The sequence below is a fragment of the Pleurodeles waltl genome, chromosome 10 (genome assembly GCF_031143425.1).
Source record: "Pleurodeles waltl isolate 20211129_DDA chromosome 10, aPleWal1.hap1.20221129, whole genome shotgun sequence".
Taxonomy (NCBI): Eukaryota; Metazoa; Chordata; class Amphibia; order Caudata; family Salamandridae; genus Pleurodeles; species Pleurodeles waltl.
Window position 1 is genome coordinate 463,207,905 of NC_090449.1, and position 15,742 is coordinate 463,223,646.

Sequence of the window (15,742 nt, forward strand, 5' to 3'; positions counted from 1 at the left end):
TATCTACTTCTGTCTTTGCAATACCAACTGGGTATCCACTGGACTCTCTGCACAGTGTACTTCATTTAAGTGCACTATAAAGAGAGCCAGCTTCATACAATGTACCTCTTTCTTCAATAAGTAGTACTATTCCCTGGGGAAGGTGCAATCAATATTCTATGATTGTTTTATTGGCACTGAATGATAAAAGCCAACCTCTAACTAATTAGTTCCATGAACAATACAAAATGGTACTTTGTCACGTTTTGTGGGCACTTTGCCGGTTACTGCTTTGGATTTGTAGCCTGTATAGGAGGTCCACGCCTGACTACTAGAGCCCCAATCTTGGTCCTTGCCACCTGTAATACATACGGTCTGGGTTGTCTATATACATTCACTAGTTTCAGCAATACCTCATATTTGATGTGCATTAAAATGTTTATGCTTGAGTGTGGTGTTTATTCCATTAACGCTGCCCATGTGGATCCCGGAAGTCTTGATAGACCCGTTCTAACTAGCTCTCCTATGCATGGTAACTCCCCATTGAACCATAATGAAGGTTCTTGATAACTTAAGGGAGGGTCTGCCAATTACAACAGTGCCTGTCCCCAAAAACATCCTGCTGGGGGACTGCAGCCATTTTTACATATTTGCGCTTTGACAGGTCTTGTAATGAACATCTAAAACACTTCCTGAGAGTGGATCTTTTGAACAGCCCAGTTTACTACATGGGGGGACAACAATACCTAAAGCATATTCCCTCTAGGTATTGTTGTTCAGGTTGCTTTTTGAGTTTAGCCATGCCACATTTCCATTGTCTTTGATTATTGTCGGATTTTCAAGAGGATCGACAACCATATACCCATGTAAACAGTCTCATTCATTTAGGTTTTGGAATGCTACATATCGTTCTAAGTTGTATGCACCACCATTCTATGAAAAGTTAGTGAATGTCTCACAACCTTAACTACGTAGGAATTATTTGTCTGATACTCTCCATCCAGAATACTACACAGGCACTGTCAGAATCTGTCCTGCATATCCTACACCTTTATGTCTGTGTTACAAAAGCAAGTTATTAATATAGCAAAGTATTAATAAAGAAAACAAATAAAACAAAACATTTCTTGGTTCATCTGGAACAATCACCTAATTAAGAGAACACAAAATATCTGCAAAGCACATATGCTGTGAAAAAACAATCTTAATAGAATCCCACATTAATTCAGAAAGGGAAAAAAACATTTTTAGGCTTAAGGTACTTAATATTCCACTATTGCAATCTGAGGGTGCATGATGTTAAGCAGACAAGAAACGAACACTAGCTCTGAGACCTAAATGAGGAGAGAATCAAACATTTGTCTACTTTGTACGATGTTCTGAATTTCCTGAACCATGGAGGAAATACCTCAAACTAGTTTTTTTCCTAATGGGACAAGATCTGATAAATCGGTTTTTAATAATATTTTAGACAGATTAATGGAAAACTGTGTTGTACAACTGTTAATATTGAAACATTTTAAGTAGTGGAATAAACAATAATTCAAATGCATTCAAATTATCACATGAAGGAGAGCAGTTCTCTTGCAAAGAGTGCCATATTTGTTTGGTGACCAGGGCACAAGATCTTGATTGCTACTATATACTTAATCAGACTGAATGCTACAATGCTCTATGACCAAATTCTCGTGCAGCTAGTAGGCCTCATCTTTACACAGCACCTCTTTCTATTTACCCTATCTGACAATTTTCCAACTTTTTCCAACTGACCAGAGAAAGCTTGAAGATTGCCACAGACTGAGAAGTCCTTCTTATAAACCAAATCCACCAAAAGACACAGGGAAAATGAATGTGCACTGCACTGCCCCGACCTTCTACTGCAACAGAGGAGGTGCTGAAGTGTGTTGTCAAGCTTAGGAGAATTAAGGCTCTGTCTCTCTCTCTTTGTATGACTCTTTCATGAAGGGCATTTCACAAAATTGTAGACAGTGGCCTCAATTATTAAAATGACCAAGACATTCAGTGTCACTTATTGAGTATCCAAATATTTTTCTACATTACTGTACAAGTTCAACCCCATGCCACACCTAAAACCAGTCCATTATGGAGTAATTATATTTAAATGCTGATGAAAAGGCAGAGCAAATGGCCTCTTAGCGCGTGACGAGATAACAAAATAGGCGAGCATTTGTGCAGAAATAACATACACAATAGCATTGATAAAGATTCTAGCCTTAGATATACTGGAAGAGATAAATACCAAATGAGAAGACAGATTCATTTGATCGAAATGAAAAACACATTGAGTAAAATAATGTTCAAATCATTCACTCTAAAACACACAACATATTACTCAAATTTTTACCTCCTCATGAACTTGTCCCTGCAGAAGAAACTGGAGCAGACTGTACAGATGATGTAAAATCTGGCTGCAGATCAAGAAGATCATTGGATGGTCTACTGGCACTGCACACAAAAACACTTTATTTTGAATTTGATCATAAAATAAATTTACTGCAAGCACTTTGCATGTTTTCATGACTTCAAATAACTTTGTACCAGAAACAAAACCACATTAGAAGGTATTAGCCTTGCTTTCCTTACTCCCTCTATTTTCTCTGGAAAGTGACAATAGGCTGTGTTTTTGTAATAACATTTTAAGGTCTGGCATTTCCTCATTTGTACAGCGCAATCCATAACACCACCTGAATATTTTTTCATTGCTTCCCATCACTTGCCCAGTTGTCTGTGGTATTATACTCCACTTCAGAATATGTACTGAATGTTGATTTATGAAAATATTATAAAACTACTAAAATACAGACTATCACTTATGTTAATTTGGGCAAACGTATTCCCAGTAATTGACAACATAAATACAATTTAAGGTGAATAGTCAGATTTTGTCCTACACCAACTGCACTGCCATTATACCAGCTATTTTACTGGTATGTACTCTTAGCTGTTAAGAAAGATAATCTATGGATACAATAGTTACATAATCAATCTGGTAAACAGCAAATATCAAAATGGTTTTTCATCATCGTCCGCAAAAAAACCAAATAAATTAACACTGTCAAATCAAGCAAGATAAATGTTCGTCAAATCATTAAATTGAAAAGTTCAAATATCAATGTACAAAAAAAAAGTTGCCTACTACTGCCTATATAAATATTATATATGGAAAATGTCAGTTACCCAGTGTACATCTGTTTGTGGCATGTTCCGCTGCAGATTCACATGCTGTGCATAGGTCCTGCCATCTAGTGTTGGGCTCGGAGTGTTACAAGTTGTTTTTCTTCGAAGAAGTGTTTGAGTCACGGGATCGAGTGACTCCTCCTCTTCTGCTCCACTGCGCATGAGCATTGACTCCATCTTGAATTGTTTTCCCGCAGCGGTAAGGTAGAAGTGATAGAGTATAAAGGAAAGAGATGTCCATGCAAATGGAAGTGAAATATATGTATACATATGTACAAATGTTTGTTGTAACTTAAATGGCTACATGCTCCCGTGAGGCGGGTGGGTGCATGTGAATCTGCAGCGGAACAAGCCACGAACAGATGTTCACTGGGTAAGTGACATTTTCCGTTCAATGGCATCTGTAGCTGCAGATACACATGTTGTGCATAGACTACAAAGCAGTTTTTCTCCAATAAGCAGTGGTCAGCCTGTAGGAGTTGAAGTTGTTTGAAATAGTGTTCTTAGTACAGCCTGTACTACTGTGGCTTGTTGTGCTGCTAACACATCTACACAGTAATTCTTGGTAAATGTATGGGGTGTTGACCAAGTGGCTGCTTTACAAATCTCTGTCATTGGTATATTTCCTAAAAAGGCCATTGCTGCACCTTTTTTTCTTGTGGAATGTGCTTTTGGTGTTACTAATAGCTATCTTTTGGCTTTTAGGCAACACGTTTGGATACATTTTACTATCCATCTAGCTAGTCCTTCTTTTGAGATTGGATTTCTAGTATGTGGTTTTTGGAATGCCACAAATAACTGTTTAGTTTTCCTAAATGATTTTGTTCTGTCAATGTAATACATTAAAGCTCTTTTAATGTCTAATGTATGCAGCGCTCTTTCTGCTACTGATTCTGGCTGTGGGAAGAAGACTGGAAGTTCCACTGTTTGATTGATATGAAACGGTGAGATGACTTTAGGTAGGAATTTTGGTTTGTGCAAAGTACTACTTTATGTTTGTGTATTTGTATAAAGGGTTGTTCAATAGTGAATGCTTGTATTTCACTAACTCTTCGTAATGAAGTGATTGCAACGAGGAATGCTACTTTCCACGTTAGATATTGAATCTGACACGAATGCATGGGTTCGAATGGTGGACCCATGAGCCATGTGAGTACAATATTGAGATTCCATGAAGGCACTGGAGGTGTGGTATGATACGTTTTAGCCCTCCCATGAAGGCTTTGATAACAGGGACTCTAAATAGAGATGTGTGTGGTATACTTTGTAAATATGCTGAAATAGCTGTGAGATGTATTTTAATGAATGAAAAAGCTAAATTTGCTGTTTGCAGATGAAGCAAGTAACCTACAATATCTTTTATTGATGCGGAAAGAGGTGTAAATTGTTTGGATTGACAGTAAAAGACAAACCTTTTCCATTTATTTGCATAGCACTGCCTGGTAGTGGGTTTTCTTGCTTGTTTAATTACTTCCATACATTCTGGTGGAAGATGTAGATATCCAAACTCTAAGACTTCAGGAGCCAAATTGCTAGATTGAGTATTGCTGGATTTGGATGCCTGATTAGTTGTTTGTTTTGTGTCAACAGATCTGGTCTGTTTGGCAGCTTGATGTGTGGTACTAGTGATAGGTCTAACAATGTTGTGTACCATGGTTGACATGCCCACGTTGGCGCTATAAGTATGAGTTTGAGTTTGTTTTGACGCAGTTTGTTGACCAGAAATGGAATGAGCTGGAGAGGGGGAAAAGCGTAAGCAAATATCCCTGACCAGTTGATCCATAGAGCATTGCCCTTGGTAGAGGGTGTGAGAATCTGGATGCGAAGTTTTGGCATTTTGCGTTTTCGCTGCTGGCGAATAGATCTATGTCTGGTGTTCCCCATTGGTGAAAGTATTTGTGAAGTACTTGGGGGTGAATTTCCCACTTGTGTGTTTGTTGATGATCCTAGCTGAGAACATTTGCTAATTGATTGTGTATCCCTGGAATGTATTGTGCTACAGGGTGAATGTTGTTGTGTATTGCCCAATGCCAAATCTGTTGTGCTAGAAGGCATAGTTGTGATGAGTGGGTCCCGCCTTGTTTGTTTAGGTAGTACATTGTAGTCATGTTGTATGTTTTGATGAGAATGTGTTTGTGAACGAGAAAAGGTTGAAAGGCTTTGAGTGCTAGAAATACTGCTAGCAATTCTAAGTGGTTTATGTGAAGTTGTTTAGGTTTGTTGTCCCATTGTCCCTGAATGTTGTGATTGTTGAGGTGTGCTCCCCATCCAATCATTGATGCATCTGTTGTAAGTGTGGCTTGAGGCACAGGGTCTTGAAATGGCCGCCCTTTGTTTAAATTTGTGGATTTCCACCACTGAAGCGAGGTGTGTGTTTGCCGGTCTATCAACGCTAAATCTTGAAGTTGACCATGTTCCTGTGACCATTGTTTTGCAAGGCACTGTTGTAAGGGCCACATGTTTAGTCTTGCATTCAGTACAATGGCGATGCATGATGCCATCATGCCCAACAGTTTCATGACAAACTTGACTGTGTACTGTTGGTTTGGCTGTATTTGTGGTAATATATTGTGGAATGATTGTACCCTTTGTGGACTTGGGCTTGCAAGTGCTTTTTGGGTATTTAATGTGGCTCCTAAATACTGTTGAACTTGCGCTGGTTGGGAGTGAGATTTTTGGTAGTTTATTGAGAACCCTAGCGTGTGTAGGGTCTGTATTACATAACGTGTATGGTGTTGACACTGTGTCTGGCTGTTGGATTTTATTAGCCAGTCGTTGAGATATGGGACGACATGGATGTGTTGCCTTCTTATGTAGGCTGCGACTACGGCAAGGCATTTTGTAAATACTCTGGGAGCTGTTGTTATCCCGAAAGGCAACACTTTGAACTGGTAATGTTTTCCTTGTATTACAAACCTAAGATATTTTCTGTGCGCTGGATGGATGGGTATGTGAAAATACGCATCTTTGAGATCCAATGTTGCCATAAAATCTTGTTGTTGTAACAGTGGGACTACATCCTGTAGTGTTATCAAGTGAAAGTGTTCTGATAAGATGTAAAGATTGAGGGTTCTGAGATCTAGTATTGGTCTCAATGTTCCCTCTTTTTGGGGAATGAGGAAATACAGGGAGTAAACCCCTGTTCCTATTTGATGATGTGGTACAAGCTCTATGGCTTGTTTGAGTAGTAGTGACTGTACCTCTGTTTGCAACATTGAAATGTGTTGGGAGGAGAGTTTGTGTGGTTTTGGAGGAATATCTGGAGGAATTTGCGCGAATTCTATGCAGTAACCACGGTGGATAATGGATAAGACCCAATTGTCTGTTGTGATGGGTAACCAGTGTGTGTGGAACTTTTGCAGTCTTCCTCCCACAGGGGAAGTGTGGTGAGGGAAGATGTGGAGCAAGTCACTGCTTTGTGTGTGAGGTTTGCTTTGATGGCTGATATTTTCCCCTACCTCTGGGGAATTGGCCCTTGTAAGTTCCTCGAAACCCACCTCTTTGGTATTGAGGCTGGTAGGACAGTTTTGATTGTGAGGTAGATGCCTCAGATGTTTGGGCTCTAAAACCTCCCCTGTATTGAGGCTTGCGAAATAAGTCTCTGTACTGTGTTGAATAAAGAGCACCCATGGCTCTTTACCAACCTGAGTGACAAAAAGCTTTTTTTCTTTAAATGGCATGTTAAGGGCAGCCTGCTGGATTTCTGGTTTAAACCCAGACGACCGAAGCCATGCGTGTCTTCTAATGGTGACCACAGTATTGATTGTTCATGCCGCTGTGTCTGCAGAGTCTAGAGCTGACCTAATTTGATTATTTGTAATAGCCTGCCCTTCCTCGACTACCTGCTGGGCTCTTTTTTGTTGATCCTTGGGGAGATTCTGGATGATATCTTTCATCTCGTCCCAGGGGGCCCTATCGTACCTAGCCAGTAGTGCTTGGGAGTTGGCTAATCTCCATTAATTGGCCGCTTGTGATGCTACTCGTTTACCAGCAGCATCAAATTTCCTGCTTTCTTTATCTGGTGGCAGTGCATCAGCCTAGCGACTGGGAGTTAGCCCTTTTCCTTGCTGCGCTGACCACTACGGAATCTGGAGGTAGCTGCTAGGTAATGAAAGCTGGGTCAGGAGGCGGCGGCTTATATTTCTTTTCTACCCTAGGAATGATGACGCTTGCCTTAACTGGTTCCTGAAAAATCTGATGTGCATGTTTTAACATGCCAGGAAGCATGGGTAGAGACTGGTACGTAGTGTGAGTGGAGGATAACGTATTAAAGAGAAAATCATCCTCAAGAGGTTCTGTGTGCATGGCTACATTATGGTATGACGCTGCCCTAGCTAGAACCTGAGTGTATGACGTCCGATCCTCTGGGGGGGAAGGTTTTGACAGATAGCAGTCTGGACTGTTATCAGAAATGGGATCATTGTAAAGGTCCCATGGGTTGACATTATCTTGGTGCGAATCTGCAGAGTGTACTGGAGACTGTGCAGCGGGGGTAGTAGGTGGAGAGACAGTCAGGTGAGGAGAATGAGGAGGATACTAATGAGGTGAGAACTGTGGAGGTGGAGATTTTTTGGGGGGTTTTGGCACTTTAGCTGGTGGCTGATCATTGTCCAATTGCCCTTGAAAGGCCAGCTTCCTCTTTGTTTTTTAGAAGAGGTGCAGTTAGGATCTTGCCAGTGTCTTTATGAATTTGAATCCTGGCCTGCCTTTCAGCAAAATCCTCCATTTGCATAAGTTCCTCAGCAAATCTATGACTTGCTTTAAGTTGTTTGGAAAGTCCATGCTCCTCTTTGTATATTGGTCTTTTCGGCTCCGAAGCCGGTTTCTTCGGGATCAAAAGGCCTGGAGTAGATGTTGGCCTCGGCTCTGAGAGGGATTTTCGAGGTTTTGACTCAATGGGTTGGTGTTTGCCTATTTCGGAGCCTGTGCTTCAGCTCGAGTGCGAAGGCTTCGGTGGCGTGGTCTTTTTCGGTGCCGAAGTTGTTGCTTGGTCACCGGAAGTCTTTTTACGGGTGGTGCCATGGCCTTCTGACAGTGGCGTCCCCGAGGCCTTGTGTTTGGGCTTGGATGGGACAGGGGCAGGTGAACTCATGTGCTGTTCTGCTGTGATTGGTCTGTCATTGTCGGTCTCTTGCTTGGAGTTGGACCCCGAATGGAGACTGCGGTGTGCATAATCTCCTCCTCTTCCATGTCGAGGCGTTCGGTGCTTCTCAACACCATTTCCAACCTTCACCTCTCCGGTCTTGTAGAGTCTTCTGCGAGTGGAAGGGTCAGCAGGCCTCGCAAGTATCCTCTTGGTGGTCTGGAGATAGACACAGGTTACAGACAAGATGTTGGTCTGTATAAGGGAACTTGGCGTGGCACCGAGGGCAGAAACGAAACGGGGTCCAGTCCATGAGGCTTTGGTCAGCCCAACTAGGCCCAAGTTTTGCGCAGGTGCCCCGAAGGGCAAGTAAGGAGCTGGATCTGCTGGTATTGAAGTGTTGATGACAGATGGTACGCAATTGAAACAATACCGACGAATTAGAGAGTTAGTAGCACTTTTCTGACTCAAACTACCGGAGCGAAAAACAAACCATCCGAACCCGATGGCGGAAAGGAAACAATCTAAAATGGAGTTGATGCCCATGCGCAATGGAGCCGAAGAGGAGGAGTCACTCGATCCCTTGATTCGAAACACTTCTTCGAAGAAAAACAACTTGTAACACTCAGAGCCCAACACCAGATGGCAGGACCTATGCACAGCATGTGTATCTGCAGCTACAACATATACACACACACACACACATCTATACACATAGATACACACACGGTTATACATACATATATTCTAGAAAAAACAACTCAACTTAAGTGTGGTTTGCAGCTCCACATGCAGCTTTATTAAGTTAAATAGCCAGCCATGAAATCATAGATAATCGTATGAGGAGTATCCCATCCACGACTGACATCATTACATGGTCAAAGTGAAGAAGAATGTACTAATAAAATCAAAGCATGCAACACTACTCCAACAACCATATCTGTCATAAAAGAGAAAAGAAGCTATGCTTGGCATGCAATCCATTAAATCTTGTGAAAATGACTGTGTTATCATTTTAATTCACTTGGAAGATCAACTAGATACAAGAACCTATTCTATAGAAATTTGGTCATATACATGTTTGAAGTTCTAAAAATAAGAGAGAACATAGCATTATTTTTTAATTCAAGTTGCTGTTTTAAACAATATGTGAGCATTTCCTTCAGGTGGAATTAAAATAGCAATTTGTTTTTAAAAAGGTGTTATATAGACAGAGTTGCGATATGGCAACCTAATTAAGTGAAAAGATGTTAGCTTTTGCTTAAGAAAACATGAATAACCTCATGTTTAGTATTGCTGAGGTACTTGTACTACAGCTGACAGGTACTCCGGATGTACTATTAGAAGGCTTGTTTGATCCCCAGTGCAAAGGAGGAACAACTATTACATTGCTTAAAATGGAAAACAAAGAATTACGAAGTGCATATAAAACAAAGTAGCCGGTTACTTACCGCTTTAGCTCACTAGAAACTTTCCAATCACAATAACATTTTAGAATATTGAAAAAGCAAAAAAAGAGGTGGTGTCTGGAGCTACGTGGAGTTGGGCAAGAAACAAACTACATCATCTAATTACAGTTTAAAAGCATGCTTATTTTTGGTATTCGTTAATTTTAGTCACAGGATTCACACATTTGGTGCCATGGGGGTAGAGAAGGGGCAGTTATTTACAGGTTTACTGGTCTGTCAAATAACTGAGTTACATTACGGCCACAGTGGGCGTTACCTCATGACTAAGTTCAACTGAGGCTCTTAACTACTAGTTTCAGGCACATATTTAAATTTCCTAATGTGTCACAAATATTGTAGTTAGCAAAAAAGACTCTTTCATGCTCTACTGTTGTAGGTTGTGATTTGCCAGGTTATATATTGTAGTATTCTTGTTTGTTCATGTAGTTTGCTAGTCTTAGGTGCTCAAGTATGTAACTAGGCCTTTAAAAATAGAATGAATAATTTCCCTAAATTATCTTAATAATATTAGCAAAAGGTGTGAAATTGTTTAGCAACATAGTAGTTTTACAAAAGAGGTACTAAGGTGTGACTGAAACGGCAATGCTTTGTTGTGAATATGTTGGACGAAAGTTTCATCATTGTTACAGCAATTTTAGTATCTTAAGTATTTTATTTCACAACCCACAGCATTTGGTCCCAAATATTTGCGGTTTTGGTTGTCTACACATGTACTGTGGAGTGTTGCCCAGCATAATATTGGCAAGAAAGAGAACCATTCGGAAAATCAATTACAGTATTTATCAAAATACAGATATTTGTCATAATATCAAGCATATCAATAGTTTATTTTCTAGACACAAATTTAGCAAGTGTGGATAGGAAGGTGATAATAGGGGAGACTTCAAAAGGTGTAAATGTTTTTATTCATGGTCAGTACCTTATTTTATCTCTTTATTTTTCATAATTTTATAGTGCACAAACTTGACACAAGGACAATAATTGATTTACATTAGCACCAGACTACATCAGGCTTTTATTTTTTAGCCAAGGTGAGATTAAGCGATTGGCCCAAAATCACTGGATGTTGAGCTGAGGCTGCGACTCAAGTCTGGTTCACCGATTAGGCCACATCTCCTGTGTTGCTGGGCCTTAAAGGAAATGGGACATGCTGATGCATGAAAACTTGCAAGATAAACTAAGTAGTCCAGAGAAAGGCACAAAGGCCAACGTTGACAAGTCAGACCTGGGGTCAAAAAGAGACTGAGGCCTATACATTTGATTTAAATAAATACTTGAAGACCTGCTCCACTGAAATCATATCATTAATAACTCACTGAATTAATGGCACATGCCGTGCCATCTATTTTCTCAACACACAGCACCCACTCAATCATACTTTTTCAATCATCTACTTACAACCTCTTAAATTTTCTCATCGCTCATTACGCACCTCATGTTTTACCCAAGTCTGCTTAATATGTCACTCACCATTTAAACCACTTCTAACACCGCCAATGAAGATACTAATTATAGTAATAAAACAGACATGTCACCCCTCACACCCATGCATCCCAATAATGACCAAGCAATCACTCACATCATCCACCCAGTCATACCAACGCTATATTCACTTCACCAGAATAGCACTCACTACACCTCTTACTCTCGCACTTACAGCAGCATACTCCAACAATTGATGATTTAAAGACTCACTAAAGTACACAACCCACAACTGTGTCAACACCTCATTCTGGGCCTGATTTAGATTTTGGTGGAGGGATTACTCTGTCACAACAGTCACAGATGCTCTGTATACCGAAATTAAATTCCATAGGAAACAATAGGATTTAGTTGTCAGAGTACGGGATAGCTGTCCCTGTTGTGACGGAGTAATCCCTCTGCCTAAATCTAAATCCGGTCCTCTGTCTTTTGGTCCAACTCCCATACAATCTGGCATTAAGACTCCTTTGGTTTTCACTAAGTAATAGCGTATCACCACCTGAGAGGTAAGGGGGTAAAAGTACTATATAGTTTAAGCAGATATAGCACTAAGCTAGAGTACATACGGTACATTTAAGAAAATTTGCAAAAGTTACCAAATGTTTATACTTCCATTCCTCAGATCTTCGTTTTTCAGCTATACTATCTTTCGACAAGCAATACTGGTCTGGAGATTACAATGCATTAAGAAGATATGCGCTGGCAGGACCCCATACCAGGTGGTGGGAAGAAATTGCAGTATGAATGTTTACACTTGCTTTAAAATTTGAGATAGGGTAGTCTTAGTTGCAGAGGCAAAGCATTACAGAGTCTAGGAGTATTTCAAGAAAAAGCTAGTTATCAAACTCCCGGCAGGGTGGCCGCCATCTATGCCGTGACCTCCCTGCCAGAGCTATTATGAGTTTCCTGCTAGGTCAGTGGGCGGACACCTAAGTTTAGGTTACACTAATCGAGCCGTCAGTAATGCTGTCGCCTGCAGGGTGCCAAGGCACCCTCGCAATGTTCACTGTCTGCAAAGCACTGCAATGGTGCTGACCAGGGGGGAGCCTGCACTGCCCATGTCAAGTGCAAGGGCAGTGCAGGATTCCCCCCCGTGGCCCCTTGCACATGTTCTCCGCCAGCCTTTGCATGGCAGTGCTACAGCCATGAAATCGCTGGCACAGAACAAGGTCATAATCCCTAGGGCAGTGCTGCTTGCAGCACTGCCCTGGTGGATAAGGATTTCCGCCACCACCAGGATCCAAGCTCGGTTGTAATGTGGCAGTCAAGAGCACCACAGTGAGTGTGGCGGTCTATAGACCACCACACTCTTAATGAGGCACAAAGTCTTGATTTTAATGAATGCATGAAGATATTGCCCGTACAAGGCTTTTAGGGATAGATGACGGAGGCAGTACATTCCTATGATCAATGTGAGAAAACAAAAGAGACTGGAGTGGATGAAGAATTTGATCTTGTTGATTAAGCAACTTGGTGAGATGATGATTGTGCCTTGTTGGTCACACAATTCAAAAGGCTAAATAATAGCAGAATCATTTTGCACAGAAGATGAACACAATGCCTGACAGACAGGACTACATTTTTTTGGGGTCTGCCCAAATGGGAGAACAAATTCTGTTTTTATATTTAATTTTAAGGAACGAGCATACATCCAGGCTTTGCGTGGCTGAGGCCAAAATGGAGGCATATGGTTGAACTATTAGGTGAAAAAGGAGAGACATGCAATGCATCACTTATCAAGGAAGTACCCAGTTATCTAGATTAACATATAGCCATGTTTCAAAAGTCCAAAATATGTCCCTTCATGGTTACTTCTATAAATATGATTCATAACTTTTTAGAAATTCATCAAGAGTCCCAGGAGATTTCCAGGAACTCTAAGAGAGACATCTTGGTGTAAATGCAATGAGTAAAATATACACATAACCCTTTTCTAGAATGTGGAAATTCATTAGTAAATAAGTACTGAGTCCTTATAACCTTTTATATATTGTCAACAATGAAAAGCATTTCCATTTAAATATCCAGTGTTCATTCATACACACACATATATATATTTATATACACATATATATATATACATATTTACATATACATATATATATACATATTTACATATACATATATATATATATACATATTTACATATACATATATATATACATATTTACATATACATATATATATATATATATATATATATATTCCTACAGGAGCAAATCTGCATGTGTTTATGGAATTGGAAACCACATAAACGAGTTGAGTACTTTCAAATTTGGTAAAACACCTATGCTCCAGGGGCTGGACAAATGCCAAAACAGGGAGGAAAGCCACAGAATTAAGAGCAAGATACTACAATAGACAAGAAAGCTATCCAATAGTGAGCAAAGAGCTGATCCAAGGCCCATTCTATGCATTGTAGGCAAAAGGTCTTTTAGAATTGTCTGCAAGGGATACCTAAAATGGAATATAGTGCTATAAGAGCATTTAGGTCATATTTCGGCCCCCAAGGTACTAGCATAAGATTTACTGATGGCTCCTTGTCAATAAGGTTCCAGTGATTTAGTTGTTGTCCTATTACAAATTATTATTAAGTAATTTAGGCCAGTTGGATTTATTGACAATAATCAGTACTAGGACAGGTCGAATGCACTCATAAAATAGTAGCCTTAGACAGAAGCCTTTGAAAGATGGATGATGCAATGTGACTAATTCCTCAAAGCACACAGAGATTTCCATTGGCTCCTCAGGGGTCTTTATATTGGAATAAGGCCTCTGAGCTGGCTAGCCACTGATGTTTTTTTTTCATTCTGCTCAAATGAAAAGTGATTGCTGTGGTGACTGGTCATTCCAGTCCTGAATAATGAACAATCTGCATTTGCAGATTAGGAAAAACGGCAATCATCTTTTCTTTAGAAAGGTATTAACAACTTTTGACTTAAGTTACATTGCTTAGGAGACCACCTCACCTCTTGATCATGATTCCATGAAATATTGCTATTTTTTGTTTTGTATTCCAGCATCACGAAGTCACTTGTTGAAGTTTGTCGTGCTTTTCAAACCAGCAAATTAAATCGTTGGTTTCTTGGAGACATCGCATAACCTCTCCTTGCACACCTCATTTATGTATCTAAATTTTAATTGTCCACTTTTGATTTCCTCTAAATTATAAACCTGTTAATTTTAAAAGTAACATCACTAACTGGCTCTTCTTATGTTATTTATTAAGCTGTATCTGATTTACGAACCAATTATCTTCTAGGGTAAACCCTAGGAGATGGAAATTGGTTTGGAAATCAGATACAGCATAATTAAAAGTTCCTCAATAAAGCTTCAAATACTCAAGCAGAGTAGCATTGCTTTACGTTTTGAATTACACAATTATTGAGGCCCACGGACACCAGCAGAAAATTACAATATTAACCTCACACAGAATGCAGTACAGTAACCTCAGACTAGCCTAGAATCCCATAAATATCAACGCAGCCCTGACATTGATAAGCTTCTGATTAGTTCAGGCTTTTGAATAAGACATGCTTGACAAACTAGCAGAGCTGTGTGTGGCACCTTTTTCATCCAGGGGGTCATTCATAGGTTGCCGAATGGATGATTGCTTTCTTTACGTCTTGCCTGGGCAGCTTAGAGAGACTTCTCTGATTCTCTGTAGTGTGGGAAGGAGATCATGCAGATTGTCACTTGGTCTGCTCAACAATGATTCACAAGAGTATTGAATGAGATTCCATTAGACAGTTACCAAAGTGCACTCTGTCCACTTGGCTTCAATATGGTGGACATGCTAAGGGCATTTATTTTAGAAGGGTGCATTCTGAATTCAAAGATCATTTTGTCTTGAGAGGTGTGAGACTATGGAATACAAAATGGATCTGATATTAAATACCTTTTTCACTACTGCTCTGAGATCCTAGTCTTCCTCGCAGTTCAGCATAGATGGAGGGGTCACACCAGGACAATGGCTGGTGAGATTTTTAAACTGACGTAAGAGTGCAATATTTGTGACCACTCTTCTTCCTGATATCATTAGAAGCCCATCTGTGAATACATCTTGCTACAACCCTTGCTTGTTGTTTTTTATTTTTTTTATTTGAGAAATTGTGTGAATCTTTCAATAAATCCCTCCACCGACACCCCGTCCCTCCTTCCGCCACCTTCCCTGTCCCGGTTTGAATCACAGGTATGCACGCTAGAGTATGCTTAAGGACTTGTTCCCAGAAATGTTTTGTTTCTTAACCCCTATGGTGCCTGGGACCCCTATGGTGCTTAGTATTTCTCTTCCGCTCAGGAGGAGGGGACAGGCAGAGGGATGAAAGGAAAGGACTTTACTTTCCTGTCTCTGTAAGCATTTCTGCAGCCCGATCGCATCACCCACTAGGCAACGGGGATTTATTTTATTTTTTTCCTATATGTGAATAAGGGGAGTGGCCCCTTGGGCAAGGGCTGCTCCACAGGGGGGCTAATAATTATTAGGCTTTTTCTGCCCCCCAGGGCAGATCGGACTATTAGGATTAGGCCA

At 40.3% G+C, this 15,742-nt stretch overlaps 1 protein-coding gene across 1 annotated transcript in view; it reads right to left on the reverse strand.

The window, feature by feature from the left end:
• Positions 1-2,348: 2,348 nt before the first annotated feature.
• The window catches only part of LOC138262430 (clathrin coat assembly protein AP180-like), a 106,026-nt gene continuing 92,632 nt past the window's right edge, over positions 2,349-15,742 (reverse strand). Inside the window, exon 4 of the mRNA XM_069212329.1 lies at positions 2,349-2,445. Coding sequence (XP_069068430.1) covers positions 2,349-2,445 — 97 coding nt within the window. The remainder of the gene's footprint in view (positions 2,446-15,742) is intronic.